At 42.9% G+C, this 26,213-nt stretch overlaps 1 protein-coding gene across 7 annotated transcripts in view; it reads right to left on the bottom strand.

The window, feature by feature from the left end:
- COMMD1 (copper metabolism domain containing 1) overlaps nucleotides 1-26,213 on the bottom strand; it is a 66,468-nt gene that overhangs the window by 29,166 nt on the left and 11,089 nt on the right. For 3 of the 7 annotated variants that reach the window (XR_005859069.2, XR_005859067.2, XR_005859068.2), the window contains exons 2-3: nucleotides 25,821-25,991; nucleotides 18,507-18,788 (exon numbers count right to left, since the gene is read on the bottom strand). Coding sequence is in view for 4 of the 7 variants with exons in the window: in XM_040698576.2 (XP_040554510.1) it covers nucleotides 13,944-14,075; nucleotides 18,507-18,788; nucleotides 25,821-25,991 (585 nt within the window). In the remaining 3 variants the exon portion in view is untranslated. Of the gene's footprint in view, nucleotides 1-2,359; nucleotides 6,737-13,928; nucleotides 14,076-17,527; nucleotides 17,653-18,506; nucleotides 18,789-25,820; nucleotides 25,992-26,213 lie in introns of those variants that run through there. The other 4 variants (XM_040698578.2, XM_040698579.2, XM_040698576.2 and 1 more) reach the window with 4 other exon arrangements.

The raw sequence follows: 26,213 nt of genomic DNA, 5'->3' as shown, positions 1-26,213 counted from the left end.
CATGCAGTCAGTTTATAGTGCTTCTTGCCTCTCGGCCCTTATAGGACCCATGATACAAAACCAAAATAACTATGGTATTACAGTATGCTCATACAGTTTATGTTCTCATTAAGTTGTTTGTTGAGTTTACCATACTTAACAGCCCCCAGATAAATTCTTAGCTTATTGTGATTGCTGAAACCAACGTGGGTTTCAGGTTAGGAAGAAGTCATGACAGGACTGCTGGTTCCATGAGGGCCACCCAACCCACGTGGTTGCTGATGCAGGGCCATCACAGCCAGCAAACAGCAAGCTTCCAAGCAGAGCTCCCTGAGCCACACAAGGCAGCCAGACAGAGGTCTTTTCCCCTTTCCAAAAAATCCTCCACAAACACAAGCAAACCTCCCCCAGCTCCAGCCCCAGAGCCTCATACAAGTCATTGTTCCCCTGTGCCACCTCCAGGAATCACTGGGGACTTCTGTGAGCAGATTTTGCCCAGCATCTGGCAGAAAATTCTCTCTATGAAGCAAGCAAACAGCTTTCTGGGAAAGAAGCAGAGAGGGGCGAGGGGACTGAACCCTCATTCAGCTGTGGTGCTGCTATTAGGAAGCCCCTGATGCCCACAGCGAAGTTTAAACCCAATTCCGAAGCAGTTCTGCTCTCATGGCTGTTGTCACGGCCTTAAGGTCCAAACACAACAGATTCTGCTGGTTTTTTTCTTAGGGAATACCGTTTCGGTTTTCAGAACAAGACCATCAGGAATTGCTTCCTGAACAACTAAGAAAATGGTGCAGTTGGGACAATACTGTGCCATTTAGTATCTTTACTTTTAAAGTAGAAGTGGGAAAGAGTTCCTTACCAGTATGCTGTTGAAACAAATTCCTAAAAAAAGGGCCCACTGGTGTCTCGGTGAGCAATGCTTTTGCATAGGCAGATTCCTACACCTGTCACAAGTTGTTCTCCTCGAAGCTAAAGCAGTAAAAATATGACAGAAAGATGTTGACAAGCAGTAAGCAAACCATTAAAGATGGATTTCTTATAAGGTAAGTAGCATGACATCGCAGTGGGAATTATACATGTTTGTTGTTTAATCATCTTGGAATCAAAGCATTGTAAGAGAAATTATTTGACAAGCACACGCAGGTGATGTGGCAGTGTTTAAGATCACCATGGTACCTGACTGCAGTGCTGCCGCAGTGACAGCAAGCCAGCAATCCGTAGGAGTTTCAGACAAGACAAGCTCTGAGGCTTGCTTTTGGATTCTGATTCTTTGCCTGGAAGAAAACAAGCGCCCAAAGACAAACATTCCTTCCCGCAAGAGATCCTGCAAACTGGGGAAGAAATACTGCTATTTCCTTCAGCACTCCGAAAACCTCATGAAGACGACTGGCTACAAAGTCCACAGGGACAAAACAGCTCTAGGGTGATGCAAGTTATAAGCAATTTGTACTTCCCACCTTTTAAAGACAACATTCCCTAGGTTTAAGTCACCTGCAACGAGAAAAAATATGAAATATGCTAGAAGAGAAATGGAACCTTTGGCAGATTGGGTTGGAACTAGATGATGGTTACAGTCCCTTCCAACCCAAACCATTCCATGATTCACAAATACACCCCACAATGGTAGCTGCATAATGAGGCTGGCTACTCACAAGCAAGACATGTGGGACTGATCCCTCCCACATTGAAAGAGAAGTAAAGGATTTCCGTTTCCCTGCACACCTATGAGGAAGGAGACAAAAAAAGTGACAGGTAGGAGCTGCCACAGCAATCACCTGTGCAAAATGGACTTTCCTTAATGAGCTAGCAAATGGTTAAGAGCCACACTGCCTTCTCCGTGCTCAGCACAGAAATAGCCATCCCTATCCTGGTCCTGTGCTGGGACCTACGCACCACGTGGAAGCTAGTAAGTGCACGTGACATTTTTGATATGAAACAAAAATAAATCAACAGGAATGCAGCTAATTACACGAGTAAAGCAGATCTCTGCCTTTCTTACTAATGGCTTGGATTTTCATTGGAATTACTTGATTCCTACTCCTGCAAAAAGCTCCCTGGCTGTCTCTGGTGCCTTCTCCACCCTGGAAATCTCCCTGGGTGCCAGCAGCTGCTAACTGGCTCCTAGCACACCTACTTGCACCAAGCTGGCAGGGGCACAGCCTCCAAAAGGAACCAGCTACTGACTGCTTAAATGCCAGTTTCCAAAGATAATGGAGGTCTAAGCAGCAGCATGCATGTCTGTTTGTGAGCAGGTGAGTTACAGGAGTAGCCAATGCACTGCAAGGATGTGAAAAATTCAGGGATGAGAAACTAGATGAGGCAAAATGAAGAGCAGGAAAAGCCAGAAGGATAAACTGAATACATAGAGCACTTCCAAATGGATCCAAAAAGGCCAAATCTTTTCCTCAGCAGCTGACTTACTGCTTTCCACCTAGTCTGTCCCTAATTAGCACCTGCCAAGTCTATATAGCAAGCCGGAGAGATAAAGATGCATTTGAACAGGGGAGAACGAAAGGAGAGACAAAATGTGTCCTCACAATATTAACAAAACAGACTTGAACATGCTTCGTTTCAGCACAAAAAGTGATGTTCCACCCACTGTGCTGACCCAACCTTCATCTCTCTCAAAAATACCATCAAGTGTCAACAGGATGCTGGGCAGGCGCTTGGCATTAACAATGCTTGTACTGTGAATTATGTTTACCACTGGGGAAAGGGGAAAAAAATAAATCTATTTCAGCACGGAACATACAGAGCTAGTCTTCTCTAAATAAATGGACCCATTTGTTCATGCATGTTGATCTTCAATCCTCAGAACTTATCTTCAGATAAGTCCTTTTTATTAAGAGAGCAGAGGGCGAAAGAGGAAGACCTCTGTACAGGCTGCAAGCAGATGACAGATGAAGTCCGGAGGGAAGTTAAATAAAATGAAAAAAGATCATGACCCTGCAGTTAGCTGATGTTAAATGAGACACACAAAGACTGCATCCAAGGCACACACCAGAAGTTCTCTCAGTCTGGTAAATCTACCCAGGCCTTTGATGGCACCCCGCTTAAGCTGTGATTGCCACATGATCCTCTAGTCCAAAGGGGGAAAAACATCAGAAAGGAAAAACTGTCTCCTCGCAGGCTTTACAGCCACGGGGACCCCTAGCATGCAAAATCATTTGTACAGTCTGATGTCTCATTTTAATTGAGTGTTTTGCATCCTTCACGAAAAATGCAGCTTGCTTACAATGCCAACGTGCAATGCTGCACTCTGCCCAGCCCCAGCACTGCTGCTAGTGAAACCTCCAGGGTTTGACACTTTGAAACCTCCAAGTCTGGGTTTCGTTGGTACTAATCCCAAGGACAAAGCTGATTCTCACTTTAAGCGTCATTATGTACAAAGTTATACAGCTCAAATGCACAAACCTACCCGATAAAGCTTATTAATAGAATACATTGGAGCACTCGGTGCCAAGTAATTCCTATAGGCTAATTGCTTTATAGTGTGCTCCCAGCTTGGCTTTCTAAAGTGGCAGAATGCTCATTTTAGCCAAGAAAAGAGTGGCAGCACCTGCCCAGGGTGGACTTCTGGTGCAGCTGGGCAGCCTCAGGTTTCAAAAAGCACCACTGTATTACAGGCATCCTACTACACACCAGTGTAATTGCTTTTCTCCATGGTTACCTACTTATTTAAACCATAGATTCACCTCACTGTCCAGACAGCATTCAGTATAACCAAGCTTACATTTCACTATGTATGAAGCATGACTGCTCAGCACTACCAAGTCTGGAAAAAAAGATGTTAGGAGGAAGAGGCAGTATATTACACACACTCGCAGGGAGCACAAGTATCTAGTATCTAGGGAAACCACTTGAGATAAAAGCACCATTTCACTTGCACTGCAACAACAGGGAAAGGAGAGAGAGGCACTAAAAGCCCTTTGCCAGGTTCTGGACAGGGAGGCATTGATGTTTTGCTCTGCTCTACCTCCAACTCAGGCTTTCTTTGGCTGAAAGAATCCCAGGAATATTTTCTCTAGTGGCTCATGAATATCTTAAGTGTTCTGCCTTTATTTGCATGTAACCATTAGGTAAACTTATTTGCTCACAGGTTCTTGCATAAATAGGGGCAGTCAGAGCCAGGACTTTCTGCACACCACCTTAAATTCTTTTCAACTTCCTCCTTAATGAGTTAACTCAAAGCACACGAGCTCTGCAAAACAAAATTCTCAAAACACAGAAAACACTGGAATTAGAGTTGCCAGGCAACATTAAACAGCATTCTGCCCTTTGGCACATGCACTGCAACAGTCTGTGACAACCAGATCCCACTAATCCATGGCGTTTGGTGTGCCAGAAATGAAACAGGGCTGTGTGCTGAGGCTGTGCTCTGCCCAGGTCATTGACGGCAGAAGCTGGAAAGCATGGGGCAAGGCAGATGGGAAGCTGCAGGAAGAGAAAGGAAGACATTATGGTTAAAACAGCAGAGCAATACCAGGAGAACTGGGCTGTGCCTTAACAGGAAAGCTTGCTGAGCAGCATCACACCAAACATGCTGTCACAGCTACAGGTGTGCCATCAGAAATGCACTCTGGCCACACTACCATGGTTGGAAGCTCAATTTAAGTGTTTTCCAAACTGAGTGCCAAAATTAGTGGAAATCTTTGTAGTTGCATCTTCTGTCCTCAGATTGCACCTCTGAGATAGGAATTGCAATACCATCATAGCTGATTGGTATTTATGGGATTTTTATGATAGTTAGATGGCCTGCCTAGGAGCCTCCCCAGTAATAAACATTATTACAATAAAACATGAAGAAATCAATAATTTTGTATTCAAAGCACACTGAAAAAGAACGTTCAATAAATAAGAGGGAACAAATGAAGACAACAAGCTACTTAACAGCACCTTTCAACAAGCCCCTTATTATTCTGGGCAGTGAATGAAACGGTGACAGTGTGGGAGTGAAAACAAACACAACCACAGCCAAGCAAAGGGCGCCGTGGGAGCATGCAGAGGAACTGCATTCAAGCTGGGTATGCCAGATGGGGAAAGCAGTGAGAGGACAAGGGAAGAGCACTGCTGACAGCCCCTCACCTGAATAAGAAAGACCTGTCCTGCAGCGGGTAGGGGAGGGAGAGCTGCTGGACAGTGCATCCCCTTGGGATTCGCAGGTATAAGTGCTTGCAATGCTCAGCCCTCCACCCCAGGGCTCTGCAAGGGTATGGGTCAGCATCTCTCCTGGGATTGATAGTGGGAGCTGCAGGGAATACACAAGAAGGGGCTGAAAAGCCAAGGTTGTATCACAGTCCTGGAGCACAGCACCATTCTCCTGCTCTCCGCATGATCCGAGCCACAGCTCCTTGCATAGCAAGCTGCCACTGCAGGGAGATTAGCACACTTCTAGCTGCAAAAGTGCTCCTCCAGTACGTAGTGACTAAGAAAAGCAGTGTCTAAAGCTTTCTCTTCAACCCCCAGAGACAGAAGCTCAAGGTCTTTGAAATAGATCTGTTTATCCACTGCAGCCCAAACCCTCTTAGCTGAGGGCACTGTCTGCCTGCTATCTGCTCTTCTCTGGCATCCACCAAGCTCAACTGAAGGTGTTTGCAGAGCAAAGTGCTATGACACAAAGCAGCTAGGTCACACACAATATTCAGACAATTACAGTATTTCAGCACACCTGGATTACTGCTTGCTTATCAGAGCCATAACTGCTACACAGCGTTTGGCATGCTTAAACTTGTATGTAGCACTGCTCTGGAAGTCCAGGTTTGTTTAGTATGGCTTAAGAAAAACACCCATCTATTCAAAGAGGTTTTCTTTATCCTTTCATTCATATGTGAAACCCAGGTTGCTGTCACCCAGCAGACAGAGATTAATGATACTGACTCAAGCACTTCCCCCAGGGTTAAGCTTCCCCTCTCTTCTGCTTCCTAGAAAGAAGGTTGGGAAACCAGCCTGCCCATCTGGCCCAAGATGAACTAAGCAACCAGGTTCTGCCCACAGTGTTCATCTGAGAAGGGTGGCTGCGAACCACCATTAATCATTATCCAGTTCAAAGGGTAGGATTTACCTCACCAAACAACAGGCCCTACAGCTAAGGCAGTAATATTCGCTTTCTTCTGGAGTCCATGAAGACACATGCTCTTTGTACAAGGGAGTGGTTCAATGCAGAAAGCTGAACTGATCCATGATTCACCTGTACATTTCAGTACACATGGAAGTCTACTGGTTTCAATCAGCATCTTCTGCTACTGTAGAAAGAGGCAGCAAGAGAACCACCAGAAGACACTGTTGGACCGGTGAGTGCACCACCAGTAAGACAACAGCTCTTTTTCAAGTCCTCACCGCAGTGGGTAACGCAAAAGCCAATTCTGTCAAGCATCACGTTTGTTCTCATTTGATAACAAAGATATTTCAAGGTAGAAGCAGGTTCCAGCTTAATTAAGTTGGATTGGGCTTCAGCTTTTTCCCAGGCAGTCATGCTTTACAGCAGCCTGTAAGCATCATGGTGATACTCATTGGAAATGTAAGCACTCCATTTCCATAAAAGCAGGCAGCTTAAAATTAGCTGCAGATAATTCAGAACGACTGCTTAGAGCAGAAGTGTAATTTCCTGAAAGAGGTTATTGGTTTGAGCACGACGTGCTGCTCTCACGCTGTCACACCTCATTACTTCAGACCAGGCGAGCCGGGCTGCTGCAACTCAACCATCAGAGACCCTCCCCAACGCTGACTTCTTTTAACGTGCTGCCTTCCAGGGTGAACACTTAAAGAAAAAAAAGAAGCTATTATCAAGCTGATTTCCTCAAGTCCTGTGACAGACTTAACGATTAAATTCAACTTTTTTTTTTTCCCCTTAATAATAGCCCTTAAAGCACAGCTCCGCTTTTGAGGGTGATTCAACAGAAATGAAATCAATTGACTTGAAGTTTACTGCCTGCAAAGCATTCAAATATCACTTCACAGCCTTAGAGAAATAGTTATTTTAGCAGTCCGGCATATTCAATGAAGGTTCAGAAGCTGTCAGAGAATTTACTCTAATTTCAGTAGTAATTTGCCAATATCTCCTTGGTTAGGCCACTGCAAGATACTGGGAGGGAACATCACTGATCTGCGCTGGTGAAGCTCCACCATACCTAAGCAAGTGGAAAATTTGTTCTTTCCATGCCATATCTGCCTACCGAGCTCCACCTAACATTGTTAGGCACCCAATTACAATGGGATAAACTTCACTGACTTCCTCCTGGTGCCATTTATTGCAATTAAATCACTAGAAATGTGACCAGGCACACAAGGAGGACCGGAATTCAGTTCACAGGCTCTCTGGTTGGGCAGGGTGAGGGTAAACAGCACTTCTGTCACTAAAACAAGGTGACTGAAATCCTGACAAAGTTGCATCATTTGTAGGGACCATACGTCGAGCATTTGTTAACCAAATTATGCAAATGTAATTTAAATTACACTTTCCTTGTCTTATTAACATATTAATGAATACGTATCAGTGAGTTGAACTAAAAATATACCACAGATTTGCATGTTTGATGATCCCCGTGGAGGTTTACAACCAACAATTTGAAAGAAGGACAAAGTTGTGTCAGTGTCTATGCAAAATCATAGCTTAGAGAGCTTCCTTAATCAACAGCTCGGTTTGTATCTTTTGTAAGTTAAAATCAGAATTCTCCTTCTAATTGAAGAGGAGTTGGTCTTGGAACGATGCTCAAGGTAGTCATTCTTCGAACATCTAAAGCACTAAACAGTGTTTTAATCAAAAGCACCCCAATGATCTCTTCCTGCTTTCCTTCAGAGAAAAGCAGGCAAAGTTGCACTTCAACACATTGCTCCACTGCTATTTTCAAAACAAGCAAAAAGGAAAAGAGGCATGCGAGGAAACAGGAAACGCTATTCTGATGATGAAATCTTCGACAGTGATCAACTTGTAACAGCAAATGAAACTATTTGTTAAAGCTGTGACTAAGTCAAGGCCCACAGGGCTGCTCAGCTCTCCTCCTCGCTGCTTCTGTACTTTCAGTATCAGTCCATGCAACTCAGCCAAACCAGGGGGCTCAGCTCACCTCATCTCCCACCTAACAGTAGAGAAAACAACTGGAGAGTAGGACAAACATTGCAGTCTATTTAGTATTAATGACTTCTATGAACGTAACAAAGAAATCCCCTAGAAGGAAAATAAACCAATGCTGCTGCCTGAAATACCAAGATTCCATTCTTACTGCAATTTTATGAGATTGCCATTTGAAATTATTTCCAAACCAGATACCTGTCCCACACTTCTCCAGATTCAGCCTGTGATACTGAGCTCACATTCACACATTCATCTTCTGTTAGATACCCACACACTTTAAGCAAGGCTGTCACTACCAAGAGGCTATCCCAAGCACTCAGAGGAAGTCGCTTTACTTCTCACATTCAAGAGAGTGCTAGCAAGTATTTTAAATAGATGATCCTTTGAACGTATGTGACCACAAGAGCATCTTTCAGTAGCATAGCAGAGTTCTCAACTTCTTCAGCTCAATTTTTGCTGTGATTTTCATCTCTCGGCAAATTGACTCAGACTAAAAACAATTTGGGAAAAAAAAATAGAAGGATGGGGTGAGGAACCAAAAAACTTCATTTGAGATAGACTCACTCAGGCATTTCACTTTCAGCTCTGGGTAACTAGTGGATAGCACTAGAGTGAGAACAAGTCACAAATGTCAGGAGAACTAAGTCCATAATGCTGCAAGGAAAAAAAAAAACCCACATCCGACCTGCAACTTCTAGCTGACATTTATATGTATGATTTTCACTGCAGTTCTATTTACTGGCTTCCTCTTGATCGGCGTTAGCAAAGTGAAGCAGACCTGTGTACTAAGGAGCATCTGTAAGATGAATCCATTTAACATACACATACAAACGAGGTAAGTCCACCTGCACACACAGATGACGTGTTTGAGCTTCTTCAGTGCAAACACCCACCTGTCATCTGCTGAAAACCTAACCTATACAACGTAGAAGTCAGTGCCTGCAAGAAGAGCCTCGCTTCCTACAGTTTTGCTTGGAATGGGGCATAAGCTTCTCCATTTCTTATTTTTATTTTTTGGCCAGCAATTAAAAGTGCATGGGTAGTACTGCCAGGATGAGGAACTGACAGCAGTAACGACATCTGCAGAAGGAATGAGAGTTTGCTTTTATACATATACTGCACTTATTTTCCAAGAATTTCATACGTCCATTAATTGTATTGCTGTACAGGGAGCCCTTAACGCCTTAGCATCAATGCTTGGGTACTTGTTGGTATACAAGCCTGTCCTTGGCAATCAAGTCCAGCAGCCGCAACTCAAATCCTTCAGCTAGCAACTTGGTAATGAGAAAGCTAACTGGGGGGGAAAAACTATGCTTTTTTCCTCTAGTTGTAACTGGGACAAGACAGATGACTCTAGAAGGACAGAAAGCCACAGCTTGCTACACACTAGAAGACAAATATCTCCTTGATAAAAAGATTACGCTGAGAACTGCCGACGAATCACATACTGCTGCTGCCCATGCCTTATGCTGCCCAATTTATTAATAGAAGTCTCTTACCACATGGGAACTCGGTTTGTGAACAAAGGTGAAAAAAGATAAGCTGCTGGCAAATACCATCCAAGCTGCTCTAAAGGAACGACACAGGTTCACTCTTCCCTCAAAAACTGAAAGATGCAGAGAAGTTCAGCAAGTTAAATTGAACAGTTGGCAGCAATTCTGCTTTGCTATTGCACATTTTGGTTTTGGACCAATTCTCACACAGCTGAAGCTTTTTAAAGAGGACATATGTATACATATGCACGTATGTAAAACAGAATAAAAAGAATTCAAAGGGTTAAGCGGCAAAGAAGGGTGTGAATTACAAGTATTTCACACCAATTACGTGCCAGCTTTCCAATTTTCTCTCTTCTGGTACTTTCCTCTGCAGCAGCTCTTCCTGATTAAAATAAGCTCATAAGAATCTTTTCTTATTTACAGCCCTGTATGGAAATATTCTGGGATCTCGGGAGAGATCACGACAAACCTGGAAGGATCTCCGAAGAGCTTTTCAGTGGCAACGTGGCACACTGTCAAGAGTGGGAGGGCTGGCCAACTGGCAAAACAATTCTAAATGTGTTTGGCCAGGCAAGGCCTGTAAAAACAAGACACTTTGTCAGCCAGTGCAGTGGGCACTTACATTCATTACAACTCCCTTTTTTGCTGAGTTTTCTAAGAACAAATTACTTGCTGCTGTTGACATCCGAGTGCTCTGAAGAGTGCAGATGGCCAGCAATGCCAAAGCCAAGGCTAAGACACAAAGAAGCCAGTTGCTTTGCTGTATAAAGGCTATCCAGCAAAGAAATCCTAACCCCTCCCTGCCCTTTTTCTTTTGAGGATCAAGAAAAACTTTTGACTTTTATTAAAAACAGGCTAGCAGAGATCATGAATTTTGGTCCTTCAATCACGTTTCCCTTCACAAAACAGAACACGTTCACACCAAAAACCATGTGCTGCTTGTTTCACAAAAGGTGCATAGTGCCAAACCTAATGACTACCCCCACACTGTCCCGTGGGAGGCCTTAGACCAGCAAATGCTCTCCGGGTCCACAACAGGTGGCAACACAGCAGCTGATGGACACCATCTTTGCATAGTAAAGCTGCTTGACTTTTACTAATCTTCAAGGAGCTTCTACTACATACATTACAAGCCCATCCTTCTAGGTTTTATTTGAAGTTTGGTCTCCGCTAAAGCCTTGTTCAGCTGAAACAAGGGTGAATCTCTATCTGGCTGCTAAACGTGGGACCTGCAGGATTGCTCTCTACCTTACAGCAGTGCCCTGGGCCAGGGAGAAGCTCTGAGTGACCTCGTTGGTCATGCAGCCACACAGTGCCAGCCTGCATGCAGCACTTCATGCTTTGATTTGCACATCTGCCATCATTCTCTATACAGCCCTCTCAGCCTGCTGAAACTGAACTCCACGTCTCCTGATGTCGAAGCTGAAGCAGCCAGACTGAATCAGAGCATGTGGTACAAAAATCAACAGAAACACTCTCTGGTTCAAACATCCACGTGAGGCTAGTAAACAGAAAGGGAACAAAAACTCATGCAGTGACTGGATTAAACCAAGAGCAGTATAACATCCAGTTCTACCCCAGAGACTGCAGACTGAATGCTGGGGTCAGTCGTAGCAGAGACCCTGACAACATGTCTGACTGCAGGGACTTTATCCAGCTTCACAGGGGACGTTAATATAGTTTTAAGAAGGTAAAGAATTTCAAGACTCCAGGACTGAACAGGAAGGATGGATTTGTATGTAGCAGTAGCAGAAGTTGAAATATGAAAGAGGTATATTAGAAATACCACAACTGCTCATGCTAATACCAAGCCTAGGTCACACTTAGCCCGTGAGATTGATCCCTGGCTTACTGAAAAGCATTTGGGCAGTTATTTAATTAATATCTCAGTTTAATGCTCTTATCTCTGTAACATATAACACTGAAAAATCCCAACATCCACAAATAAGGTTCTGTTCTCGTTCATCAAATTCCACTTGCTTTTAAGAGGGGGTGACAGAAATTGAATTGATGAAGCAATGGACTGCAGTGAGTACCACACAGAGGATTAAGGAAATAATCAAGTTAAGTAAGCCAACTGTGCTCCAGTTTTCTCCTGTGCCGAGTGACCCATTGCCCTTTATGGTTTTTATTTGCTTTTCTCTGTACTGCGTTATGTAACTGTTCCCTCCAGCTCATGAATTTCCAAGGTGAACAAAAGCTCAAGTGATTATATTTGTCCTGGTGGCAAAAGGTGATTTTTTCATTTACTGGGTTTTGTATTTTTAATCACATAAAAATATTGAGCCTGTTGCGGTTAAGTCTATCGATTCAGACTCTGCACTTCCCACTTCTGGCAGGAACAAAGGTTCCAATAACGTTCATAACTACAGAGATTAAAACAGACAAAGGCTGGAAAGAAGAAATGGTTTGGTGGTTGCTCTTCCTTCCCCTTTGCAGGCCTTATTCTGCAGTGATGGAGCCTAGAGCTGCTTTTTATCTCAAGAAGCATCTCCTCACCCACACTGCTGTCCTACAAAAGGAGGGCTGTCTTAGCAGAATACATCCTACATTGAAAGGACTGCAAGTCCACTGTCTGAAGTTATTTTCAGCAATAGTTATGAAGCAGCCTGACCTGAGGCACTTACAAGTCACATCCAGGGACAAGAGCCAGGGCAGACACAGTGCCTCCTCCCTATAGCATGAGCTTACCCATGACATCTTCTCATCCTCAACTTACTTCAGTGGTGAAAGCCATTGCTAGAAATGACCACAGCCTGTGCAGACCATTGTCTTTCACAGACTTGTGATTACAAAAATGTGCCAGCAGACCTTCAATGGAATTCAATCTATAATCCTGGCATGGCAATGAGATTTATAGAAGAGTTATCAGTTTGGGAGGTGAGAACTGGGAGAGAATTGCCCTCTCACTCTAAGTGAAGATAAGGTTCATGAACACCTGCAGAACCTGAACACGTGTAAGTCTATGGGGCCCAGTAAGATGCATCCCAGAGTCCTGATGGAATTGGCTGATGTAGTCACCACTACTATAAATTATATTTGAAAAGTCATGGCAGTCAGGTGAAGTCCTTTGAGACTGGAAAAAAGGCAACATCACACCCATTTTCAAGAAGGGTAGAAAGAATGGCCCAGAGAACTACTAACCTGTCAGGTTTCCTCTGTGCCAGGGAAGACCACGGATCAGATCTTCCTGAAAGCTACGCTAAGGCACATGGAAGACAGGGAGGTGATATGGGATAACCAGCATGGCTTCATAGGGAGAAAGTCCTGCCTGACCAATCTTGTCACTTTTTATGATGGTGAAACTGCATCAATGGACAAGGGAAGAGCCACTGATGTCATCTACCTGCACTTCAGTAAGGCCTTTGATGTGGTGCCCCATTACATTCTCTCTCCAAATGGGAAAAATATGGCTTTGATGGATGGACTGTTCAATGGAGAAGGAATTGATTGCAAGATTGTACCCAGAGAGTGGTGATCAATGGCTCAATGTCCTGATGGAGATTAGTGACAAGTGATGTCCCTTAGGGGTCAGGATCAGGACTGGTGCTTTTTAACATCATAAATGACATCAACAGTGGGATTGAGCGCATGCTCAGCAAGTTTGCAGGTGAAACCAAGCTGTATGGCACAGTCAACACACCCAAGGGACAGGATGCTATTAAGACAGACCTGGACAGGCTTCAGCAGTGGGCCCAAACAAACCCTGTGAAGTTCAATAAATCCAAGTGCAAGGTCTTGGACCTGGGTCAGAGCAATCCTCAGTATCAGTACAAACTAGATGATATAAGGCAAGTCAACTGCACCCTAGGCTGCATCCAAAGCACCATGTGTAGCAGGGCAAGGGAAGTGATCCTACCCCTCTACTCCACAAGGGGAGACCTCACCTGGAGTACTGCATCCAGATGTGGAGTTCTCAGTACAGAATAGATGTGGACCTGTTTGAACATGTCCAGAAGAGGGCCGCAAAAATGATCCCTGGGATGGAACAGAATCCCTTCTCTTCTAGGATAGAAGAGAAGGCTCTGGGGAGACCTGAGAGCAGCTTTTCAGTATCTAAAGGGGGGCTATAAGAAGGAAGGGGACAGACAATTCAGCAGAGTCTATTGCGACAGGACAAGGGTTTCAAACTAAAAGGGGGGACATTTAGATTGGGTATAAGAAGATTTTTACACTACTAGCACAGGCTGCCCAGAGAGTCTGTGGATGCCCATCCTTCAAAACATCCAAGGTCAGGCTGGTTGGGGCTTCGAGGTGTCCCTGTTCATTACAGGGCAGTTGGACTAGATGGCCTTCATAGGTCCTCTCCAACTCAAGAGATTATGAAGCTAAATCCCAAGATTTTGGTTACACTGTGAAAGCATATTCAGTTTTAATATTTGTGAATGTGTGTGAATTCAGCTCATCATATATCTATTGCACAGTTGATGAAAGTTTTCATCTAAACTTCTGTAGAATACAGAATGAAATTGTTTTGGTGTCATTTCTTTCTCAAAACAGCAAAAGCAGTAAAAAAAAAATTCAGAGTCCTACAAACTAAAAGTCAATCAAATTCCAGGCTTCGGAGCATGATCTTTTGACCTTCAAAATTCTAACAGCATTTCACCTTCCACGTACAGCACATAACAGCAGTCTGTGGTCATTACAAATTCTCTAATTGACTCTGAATTGCCAGGGTCTGGACACAGCCATAAGCAGAGAACATGATGTGACAAACCTCAGGTAAACCACAAGCTGACAGTTCTTACCTTTTCAGTACCTTGTAAACCCTTGTACTGGTAAAGGGTTAGTTAGCAGTTATGTGCTTTTATCAGAAAATATTTATCTCACTAGTGAGAATTTAGTGTAACAATAAAAATATCATTGGATCCTCTATTCATCAACATCAGTTATTAATGTTTGTCTGTTTTGCATGAAGAGTATACACTTGTTTTATATGAGGATTTCGGTCTTCAGAAAAACAATATTGCATGTGAGGCTGCTCTTTACCCCTGATTTTGAAAGAAATTATTCTGACTCCGTAATATACTGCAGCATTTAGTATTTGCTCTGTAGTAGTACTCACCATCAGTACTCACATTAACTACATTTTATGACACCTATGTCAGGTGGATACAACCATTTTAAAATCCAGAAAGAAGAAACATACAATGCTTTGGGGAAAAGTTTTGCAAATCCCCAAGTTAGTGTTTGAGAGAGCATTGAGGAAAAAATCCTCTGGGCCATAATCCTGATGCTATTTCCTTAAGTCTTTATAGAAAGAATCCTCCAGTAGAGTCCCTGATTTCATGTGAAAGCAAGCACAGAAAATACTCTGCATAGCTCATGATTGTCAGGAAAGCATCAGCAGAGCAGTTCCAGCATCTGATACACATCATCTGCGTCAGTGCCAGTCCTGCTGAGCTGCAGGGCTAAGTGACACACGACATCACGAGTGACAAATTCTGGGTAAAATATTCCTATTCATTTCCAGTTGCACCCAGCCAACAAAAAAAAGTGTGCCAACAAATCAGGCTAGCAGGAGGAGGACAAGAAAAAGAACGTGACAAAGTTTGTAATAAAAAAAGTTTAAATATCTCTTACCAATACCAATGTGTTGCTTTTTTTTTTTCCTTAATGTTGACAAAGGTTGGCTATAAATCTGTAACTGGAAAAGGAGCCTCCTGATGGGAAGGACGTGAGGAGAGTGGCTCTCCTCGCTCACCTCTCCAGCCCTCCCCATGCATCTGCATCCTGCTGAAATTTCACACACAAAAACACTCAGAGAGAACAAGATTGGAAGGACACAAAGCGGGCAGGGAGTTATAGATGGTTCTGAAAGTAAACAACGTACAGAAGGCTGGAACCATTCTAAAAAAAAAGAAAACAAAACAGATGGGCTGTTCAAAAAGAAAGAATGGACTGGCAGCGACGAGCACAGAAAATCACCTACTGCTAATGGAAAATGAAGGCTAAAGTGCAATTACTTAAGGTTTCTTTTAGTCATATTGTCAAAGAAGAAAGGCTTTTAAAGCAGAGCAATCATCATGGCTAGCTTGTTCATCTCCTTTTAAACGGGATGTACAAAGCATACACCAGCAGCATCAAGGAGACTTTAAATGTCACTGTAAAATCTTTACTGAAGAAGTATTTTAAAAAGCACTAAGAAGAAGGGGCTCATTCTTCTTCTAAAGGATAGCAAAAATGAATTCATTCAAGTTGTAATGAACTCTCAAAACCAGAAATATCTTTGCTCCACTAGAAAACACAATATTGAACATACTTCACCCAGAGGGTGGTGACACACTGGAATAGGTTGCCCAAGGAGGCTGTGGATGCCCCATCCCTGGAGGCATTCAAGGCCAGGCTGGATGTGGCTCTGGGCAGCCTGGTCTGGTGGTTGGCAACCCTGCACATAGCAGGGGGGTTGAAACGAGATGAGCATTGTGGTCCTTTTCAACCCAGGCCATTCTGTGATTCTATGATACCACACATGAACTTGGCCTATTTATGAACCAGTTACTTAAAATTCCCCTTTTCTAGCCATATTAAGTCCTGCATACAAATTCTTCCTTCCCATCGTAGAAGAATTGATCGATGACAATTTGGAGGTGTAAAAAGAAAGTGGTTACTCATTGAAGCAGGTGAGCATTCACCCCAACCCCCAGCCCTCTGCTGGGCAGTGACCTAAACCCAGTCCAGACAGAGACACTGAGAAGAATGAGTGTGACTTCAAACACTGGAAAGGCATAGCTCCTACAGAGGATTTCTTTGCTTCTGTTGTAACATAAAATATTCATGTTAATTCGCTGCACATCAATGCAGTTAGATACTCCCCTGCTTTCAAACATTCAAAGGAAAACTGCCTATTCTCTTGAATCCGTCAGCTTTCTTCTACAGATTCATATCTTCGCTATTCACCAAATCAAATCTATGACTGACAGTTTTTACCTTTCAGAAATGCCACTCTCTTTGATATGTTTCAGAAAGATATTAGCGTATGTACCTTCGATGTGCTAGAAAACTGTCTTTTTAGAACTGATATAGATGTGCTAACGATCTAGTAAAAATACATAAAAAGGCTATAAAAGCTGATGAAGAGTTTCAAGTTTACGGATTGGATCCAGCACGCAAGAACAACTTGCTCATCCTCCAATAGCAGCTTCTGCTTCCACCTTCCCAGGAGTCCCCAGATACGTGGGCAGAGGCTGAGAGCTGCATGAAGCAATCTCACAAGCTTGATTGCTACTGTTTTGGTCCCAAAGGTCCCACAACTCCCCTGCCCCAACCCATCATACAACGGTACAATCTGCTGAAAGCTTTTCAGCAGGGAACTGATTTAATCCAAAACTGAGGATTACGTGAGACAGCAGCTCCTTAAACACAAGTTTTGACTCAAGTGGCGCTAACAGTAATTACCCCACAATTATTTTCTGTAAATACAGTCTCTAATACCCTTTTTGCACCAGACACCAGGCTTGCTGACAGCTCACTGCTGCACTGTCCTCAGCAAAGATGTTACCCATTACATCCAGTGGCTGTTCAAAGTACATTCACACAACCATTCTTCTTGGCACGTTTGAAATGACACCGTACTGCTAAATTAGTTGATTCTGGTTTTGCTGCAGTGCTCTTTGTTACAAGAAATGACAATGCTTCAGAAGTATCTATTTTTGATTCACCTTCACATCCTCTTTATCTCTCTGCACAGGGTGTGACAATTACAAATGTACTTACTGATTGATGTTACTGTAACAATACATTACTGGGGAAAAACAGCTTCTGAATAGGGGTCCCTAACTGCCTAAGTCCCTTATGAAATACAGTGATGGCTCTGAGTTGAGGTGGAGTTGGGTTTTTTGTTTGTTTTTAAACAACACAGGTATTTTCAGTTTGCTCACTAATTCTGATATACTTACTATAAGCTTTTTTCTCTCCTCCACTGGAATGGAGGGTAAAAAAAAAATAAAGACTGAGAGGAAAAGTGGACTGAAAAAAGTACCTTCAACAATACATACTGCCTCATCAGGATCCCAACTTACTGGTACTTTCATTCCAGCTTTGGTATGGCCAGACAGTTCCAGTAAAACCTCTGAGTCTGCACAGGTACACTCCACATCCTGTAAGCTACCAAAATATTACAAAATCCAAAGGAAACTCACTGGGTGTTAACAGTGAACAACAAAACCCAAGTATGCTCACAGTACGGCTTGCACTGGCTACTGTTAGGAAGTGAGTTTTAAGATTCACTAACACCCTGCAAAGGAAAAAATATACCAAACTGAAAAATACATCCTGCCAGAAAATGAAATTTGAAAAGGGGAAGCCATGCCTTCAGACGTTGGTTACAAGGGCTAAAAAGAAAGGCAAAGTTCAACACTGATAGAGCAACATCTCTCTTTCCGGCAGTTAAGACCAGAGCACATAATGCAACCAGTAATAAAGATCTACTTGTAAGATGAAAATGGGCAGTAAGTAAAACAAAGGGGAGTCTTCCCCCTCATTTGTCCTAAAATGTGAAGATGCTCAATCATTTTTGACGTGTGAATCTTATTCCTTTTCAGCTTCTACTTGGCAGATATTATCCAATTTCAGTATTTGAATAGTTTTATTGTTTGCTTTTCAAGAATTACTAATTGACTTTGACTTTGCAGCACGTGGAATACAAATTTATTAATTATAAACTTAAATATAAATTTAATATAATTGCGAATATGATTTACTTTATTTTTGACTTTTGTGTTCTCATATTTTCCAAGCTTAAAGTAAGGAGAGCTCTAAATGTAAGTACAAAGGTAAAACATAAGCAAAAATTGCATTCACCACACAGGATATACCTTTGTGTCCAAAGATGAACCAAGCATTAAGGGCCCAATGGTAAGAAACCTGATGATTTGATTGGAGGCAGAGAATTCAGCAACAGGCAAAATGTCTCAGCACAAACATAGTTAGGTCTACATACTTCACAAAATAAAGCTTACCTGACCATATTTTCCCAGCTCCATTTCAACTATTGCAACTGGAGTATTTATCTGATCAACATGTCTTGACTGTGACTTCAAATCCACTCTCCAGTTCATGTTTTTCAAGACGTTATCCCAGCAGCTTTGATTTACCAGGCTCTCATGAATCTTCACTCGGTGGTTTTTCCAAAATTTGGCAATGACTGCAGCTTGATCTGACGTGATGCCACCTTGCTTTTTTGTTTGGGCAGTGAGAAAAGCTTCCAGCTGATTCAAATCCATGTCAGCTGAAGCAATTGACTGTAGGGAAAACAGGAGAAGAGAAAGGGAAAAGCTTGCTTACTCTTTAAAATTCTATGCTGAAGGTTGTATCTCTAGGGTTTTACAAATACATTTTTGGAGGATAGCACAGACAAGTCTCAGTCACGGTAATAACAACTTCCATTAGAACTCATTTTGCAAGCGCCTACACTACTTAACCCAGACTCCTGCCTTGGGACAGCCATAACTCTTACAATGAGGAGGAAACCAGGAATGCCTTTGGGCATGAAGCACAGCGTAGCAAGAATGTTTTCACTGCAAGCTCAGCCCTATTCCCCATTATGGCCTAAGGATAACAACCAGTCTGTACTGAGTGGCTGAGGAGGGCATCTGGAGTGCTACTGCTGTCCTGATGGTCTGTTAAACAGGAAAGTGTGGGCATGCCTTCAGCCAAGGATGGGAGAAGTGGAGAGAAACCCAGCTCATTACAACACTGACAGGTTTTCCACCAATGTTTCTAAAGCTGTTAATTCTATATAGCCTTAAATTTGCATTGCTTAACTGGCAGTGGTTGCTAAATACAGCTCTGAAGAGAGGAGAAGACAGGACGTGAAGGGAGGAAACTGTGGTTAAGTTTCCTCACTGTAATTTCAAGCAGACACTTGTTTCATACTCACACAAAATGGATGTGACTCATCTGTAACGAACATGCTGCCTCCAAGCAGGCATGGATACAGAACACAACAAGGAGATACAAGGCTGAAAATCTTGGGACTTGTATCAATTTAATTTTCCTTGATGCTGTTGTACTTGCTAGGTTATCAGTGCGAAACAAGGTACAAAGCCCCCATTCTGAAATGCTCCTGGTTTAACAAAGGACCACAGAATATCTTGAATTGCAAGGGATCCACAAGGATCACCAAGTCCAACCCCTACCTACAAACACATTGAGCATATTTGCTCAAAACCCTTTCTAGTCCTACATCCAAGTCATTTATAAAAACACTGAAGTGAAGTGGCCCTAAAAAGGAGCCCTGCTGAACCCCAGCAGTGAGCAGCCACCAACTTGACGTAACCCATTTATTATAACCCATCAGCCAGCTGCTCACCCATCGCATAATGGTTTTGTCAAGCTGTATGCTGGGCATTTCGTCCAGAAGGATACTGTGAGAAACAGTACAAAAGCCTTGTTAAATTCCAAACAGATTACATCAACTGGCTTCCCCAGTCAGTAAGGTGGGTAACCTTGCCATAAAAGGAGATTAACTTGGTTAAAGAGGACTTTTCCCCTTGTGAACCCACGCTGGCTGCAACCAATGACTGCACTGTCTTCCAGGTGTTTTTCAGCAACTCCCAAAATAATCTTCCCCACTTTCCAAGACAAAACACAATACATCTGCACCTTGTAAAACTGCTGCTCAAAACGAGGCCTAGCACAGAGGCAAGACCTGCACGGTGTCGAGCAAAGTGCCAATCTCACTCCCAAAGCCTCCCAGTGGCAAGGAGGGGACTACAGCGGACAGCCAACAGAGCACAAAGCACACAGCCCTCATCTTATCAAGATGGTCTGAAACACAACAGCAGATTAAAAACAAGAACAAGCCCCAGACAAAGAGCTCGCACATCACGCAAGTGGCAGAGAACAGCAGCAGGAGGTTTGCTGCTTGGAAGCAACTGAAGCCAACAGTAACTCACACTCGACTCCAGCAGATACACCACATCCTCTTTGCTGTGAGTTTATTCAAGAGAAAAGCAAATCAAAAGCAAATCCCCCCTCCAAAACACAACACGCACCTTGTGATCTGCAACAGGGTTCAGCCTTTTATCACCCAGCGTAAGATCTGCCTCCCAAACCTTGGGTACCGTTTACTGTAAGAGGGAAGCTCTGCCTTCCCGAAGTTGCAAGATGGATCAGCTGCCATCTGTTACACAATTAAGAAAATAAACAGCTACTTGTGCTTGAAACAACTCTGCTCTGCTTTATCACAATTCCAGCTTAATCAGAGCACCTGGCAATTTATTTTTTAAAATTCGACACATCTAACACACCATTCTGTGCATTTCAGTTCACTGTATCTGCATATTGATTGCTTTTATCATGAAGACGTTTATCTGGAGGAACATTAAAATCTAATCATCCCCTAAGTGAAAAAAGCATTTTTTTCCTTCTGTTTTAAAAGAACCATTTAGACTCACGTAGCTTTCACGCATATGTTCCCGAAGAGGCCTGCCTAGGGACAGCAGTGTGAAATATAAGGGCTGCTCCAAAAGTACACCAATGCCACATTTTGATGCTGTGTGACTGATGGCAGCAGAGGGCCAATCTGGCAAAGCAGCATCCGATAGGAGAGTGCACGTGAAGCAAAGGGATGGAACTGAATTCCTCCACGTGGAAACGATGGCACCCACTGACATTCATCAACACCCGTTGAACGTTTACAGAGGTGGAACAGTGGGTATGAGCATAGTGAGGCGGTAGGTGGTGCGTTTCAGCAGTGGTGACAATGGGTCACTTCCACTGCTGCAGATCTGTACAGGAGTGGCATGTAGGCTCTCGTTCATCCCTTGGGAAAATGCATTGCTCATGGTGGCGACTGTGTTGAAAAACAGTGTTTTGTAGCTGAGAATTTGCTCTATCAAATAATTTGTGTCACCGTGCTCTTTGTAGCTGTTGTAGTTTCCAGGGAAATAAATAGGAGGCCTTACTTTCTGAGCAACCTACATATTTTGTTATGGTTTTCCTATTACTGCATCTGTGCATAGACCTGTTTGTGTGTTCTGACACCGACTTTCCTTCATATAAATATTTCATGCAGGTTACAGGAGTGAGGGGAGGAATGAGGAGAATAAACAATCCCAAAGCCCAGCACCTTCTGTAAGCCAAGTCAAGACCAAGATCAGCCTGAGATTCAGTCTCCCCTCAGCTGTGCAGAAAATTCAGCTGTGCAAAAACTGCCTTCTGTTTTATTCCTACACAGAAACCAACACTATAGAGCATGTTCTCTGCACTGAATGAAGCAGAATGTCATGAATTAATGGTGAATCAAATAACCAGGTAATTCTCGTGTGCCTGATTGTACAACTTGCAAATATTTCACATATGTAATTTGTGGATTTTTTTCCCCCAGATTTTACCACCTCCATAACGGCTCTTTGCAAAACACAGCAAGATTTCTAGCAATATTTTGCTAAGCTGGTAGAAAAGTAACAAACCACACGAAGTTCCTTGCTTGACACGCGATATAAATTTGACTTCTAAGTGCAGCTAAAAGAGGAAGCTTACAATCAAGCTTGCAGTTTTAAGCATGAAGTAGGGCTTGTAAGGACAGTGAGACCTGCCTGTTTGGCAAAGATCATCAACAGACTGGCAGTCAAGATTCTCTGTGTCTTGCATTTTAAACTTCCTTCATTCATATAGAAAAAGTATGCTGCTATATATACACACTTGCTATCAAAATACTATCACATCAGACATAGGAGGAAACCACGCGTCACAGTTAGCAATCATTTAGAACTTTTTCTCACAGACATGAGTGCACACGTACAGATAATAGAGGCTGTTTAACAGAGACTGTTTACCATTATAGATTTAAGAGACGCAGTGCTGAAACCATAGCTGTATTGTGATGGAACATATATCAGCTAGCATATGCTTCAAATAGCACACCAACACAGTCCACCGTTCAGAACAGAATCTCCCTCAGCTTGCAAATGAGACTACTATCTAAAAGTTCATTTTAAAATAAATGAAAATGGTATTAACTGGAAAAGAGTACAAACCATCAATGAGTTAAACTTCAGTGTAACCACACCAAGATACGACTGAAGACATTTTCTTTGAAATTCCACAACAAAGCCCGTCAGCTATAAAGGTTTTCAAGGAACTTAACAGCAGCAACTCACTTTAATATTCTTCTTCATCCTAACTGGGAAACATTTCACAATGAGACAGGAAACCAGATGTAAGCTACAAAGAATGACAGAACAATTACGCTCTTTGCTGGTCTTCCATCTCTTGTATTGTACAAAGACTTACACAGCTCATTCTTTAAACAAGCACAGTTTGTACTCTGTTGCCCAAATGAACGTTGACAGTTAATTTTTTTTTTATTATTTTTATTTTTTTAAACTTGAGGAAATGTTTTAATTTAACTTGGCTAAAAATTATAGTTGTTATATTCTGTATAGTATTACAAACAGCTCTTCCCATTATTTTTAACAATGTTCCCTTATTGCATGGTCAGAACAGCAAGTTACAGAGAATACACCCTACTGATATTTCTAAGGATTTACGTGAAGTTAACACATGAGCCGTTCTTCTGTGTTTCTAACTAAGGACAGATAAAACCCATCTGACTACAGGTCTTCCTCTCATGCTTTTAAGCACTTGAGGTTGGAAAAGACCACTGTGATCACCAAGGCCAACCCATCCCCATGATGCCCATTGACCATGTCCCTCCAGTGCCACATCTCCATGGTTCTTGAACACCTCCATGGGCAGTGACTCCAGCACCTACCTCCCTGAGCAGCCTGTGCCACTGCATCACTGCTCTTCTGGAGAATAAATGTTTCCTAACATCCAACCCAAACGTCCCGTAGCACAACTCAGTGCCATTCCCCCTTGTTCTGTCACTGTTACCTGGGATAAGAGCCTGACCCCCACCCAGCTACACTCTTTTTTCAGGGAGTTGTAGGGAATGATGAGGTCATCCCTGTATATCCTCTGCTGTAGACTGAACAATCCCAGATCCCTCAGCTGCTCCCCAGAAGACCCTTCACAGTTTTGTTGCCCTTCTCTGAACACACAAGAATGAGCACTAAGCATGACCAGGACAGTGAGCAGCTGTTGTCTGGTCCCACTGCAGTGATGAAAGGCGTTTCACTCTCTGAGAAAAACAATGCTGAAATCTCAGCATCATTACTGAAAATTCCTCAGGAATTCAAAGTGTTGAAAACGTTTTATCCACCAGCTCCTGCAGCTGAATTATTTCCAGCATGGGTTCAAGAGGGATATATCACACTACTGCCAGTCACTTAATCCAGATAAGCCTTACAGTGCAGGATCTACCACAGCCCCACCTCAACCACACGCCAAGAAGTGCTGTGTTAGAACTGTGGCACCGAGGGAAAGAACCTACGTAGGATCCAGTTCCAGTTTGTATTGGATATCACAAGTCATCTACTACTTCAACACACAGATCTTCAACTAACAAAGAGCAGGAAGGTTTTCTAGCCACATATACCTGCTCTTTGTCAGCAAATAATTCCATTTACATTACTACAACTGTTCAGTGAAGTGTAGGGCACCACAAAGCCAGTTTTCAGAAGCAGAGTCTTTAAGAGACCACTGTCAGACATTAAAATTCTCCTCATGTTATATATCGTGAGATTTGACATAACATGCATTTTTTCCTGGGAAGCACAGCTTAGGAGTGTCACACAATGAGCAGTTTTTTTCCAGAGGCTGTGTAAGTGCTTTTAAGCAACAAGAAACAGATGTGGTCACACTGACTTTTCCTTGCATTCATCTTCAGTAGAAACCCATTATCTCTTAGAACATAATTCAGCCAATAACAACAAGACTTCAAATACTATTTCCTTAATGGAACAATATTTGATAACATTGGGATTTTTGTATTTGCTTAATTAGATCCATTAGACATGTGCCTTTGTACACAGAGCAGGAAAACACACTTAAAATCATTATCTCTTCTGAGAAACAGAGCCGGACAGGCATGCAGTGCTAGTGGGGAACAATAACTGGTAAAACCCACTGGGGAAAAAAAAACAACACTCGTCAATGATAGTGGAAGAGCTGGCTGTGCCAGTATGTGTATGCATTTACTCCAGGTGACCCTCAAAACTGCTGCCAGCCTGCAGCATGCAGAGACCGCAAGCTCAGACAAATAGAGGACTCATTGCCAGGCTCCACGCTAATGAACTCACCTCTGCAGGCTTTGCTCCGTGGGGGTGAGAGGCTATTGCTGCATTAGTAATGCTGCCGCTTGGATGCTCTTTGAAATGCAAGCTTGAAAACAGCTCAGATACCTGGGGCACATATATGTGGTAGGGGATTGGCTGCAGGCAGGGATAAGTGTGGGGCAGCTCTGAGACCTGCCTGGCCAAAAGACATTGATCACCCAGAGCCAGTTCACACTAATGTAGGGCTCCCGTGCATTTGGTGTTTTTTTTTTTCCCCCAGTTAACATATTAAAAAAAAAAACCCTTTACTGGATATGGAGCAAATGCAGGTTGCCTCTGCTGCATGCAGCTTTGGGAAGTGCAGCTTCTTCCTTTATGTTTAACAAAAAGAAAAAAAAAAAATAAGGAACCTCATGAGAGCAGCGAGAACAAAAATGCCCTCAGCATCTTGAGGTGCAATTGCATGCATGGGTCTTAAAGACACCAAACTACTTGTGAAGGCCACCTAGTCAATGTTCTATGGCAAACAGCAGCCTCAAACAGGAGTACAAGGGCATCTCTGCAGCCCTGTGGCTTCTGGACCCTCCCTCCTAAGTGTGCTAAGCAGCAACTCTCCCGATGGCTGCAGATGCAATCAGTCCAGCAGTAGATGAGCTGCTTATACAGACATTTCCTGGATGGTAGGCTGTGTCTCACCAGTGCTATTTATTAGTCTCAGAGCTCTCCTGACAATTAGAATTAAGACAAAATCAGATGCAACGGCCTGCTCGCCTGCATTTGAAACACTGATCTTTCAAAAAAAAAAAAAAAAAGCATAGCTAAAGGCCTGTTCACCCCAACAAATTCATCATCTGGAAACCCCAAATGACCTTAACAGTACATTTTAATCAAAGTACAAAGGTCTTTATTAAAATCTTTAAGTCTTCACCTAACCCACGGGGGTGGTCTTTTACTCACGTTCCATACTGCATCCAATATTAGTTCAGTTTATGTTTTATTGAGCTGTAATGCAGCTGAAGCGGGGATTAAACTGTTGGCTTACAGAAAAGAGATGTCAATCATTGAGATGCTGTGATACATTTTATTGATAAGCCTGCAGTTTAAACTTTTCTCCAGCATTTAACAGATCGTCTTTAACGTCATTCTAACCTGTAGAGCCTTTGGAGTTATTGCCAAGGAGACATTAACCAGGCAGTGGGCATCCGGTGGATGCGTAAATATCTCCAGGTTTGGGTTACTCTGACTTTCTGCTAAGCTTCCTGCTTGGACAGGACTCACAACACACAGTGCTGAGTACATTACATGACTGCAACTGCAGATCTGAAAAAAAAAATGCATGCATGGTGAAGTTTCAGGCAAAATTACATCCTTCCTGCATTTCTAATCTTATTAAGCTTGATTTCAAATAGACTTGTCCAATGGATTGTTTCCACACTCCTCTATTTTCTTCCCCAGGCTTCCTCCCCACCAACTGAAACCACAAAACCCAGCATCTTCATTTTTTTTCACATACATATCCACAAAGACCGATGCTCTCTGCTA

The sequence above is a fragment of the Gallus gallus genome, chromosome 3 (assembly GCF_016699485.2).
Source record: "Gallus gallus isolate bGalGal1 chromosome 3, bGalGal1.mat.broiler.GRCg7b, whole genome shotgun sequence".
Lineage (NCBI taxonomy): Eukaryota > Metazoa > Chordata > Aves > Galliformes > Phasianidae > Gallus > Gallus gallus.
The sequence above is the reverse complement of the archived record's forward strand: the minus strand, read 5'-3'. Positions and strand labels throughout refer to the sequence as shown.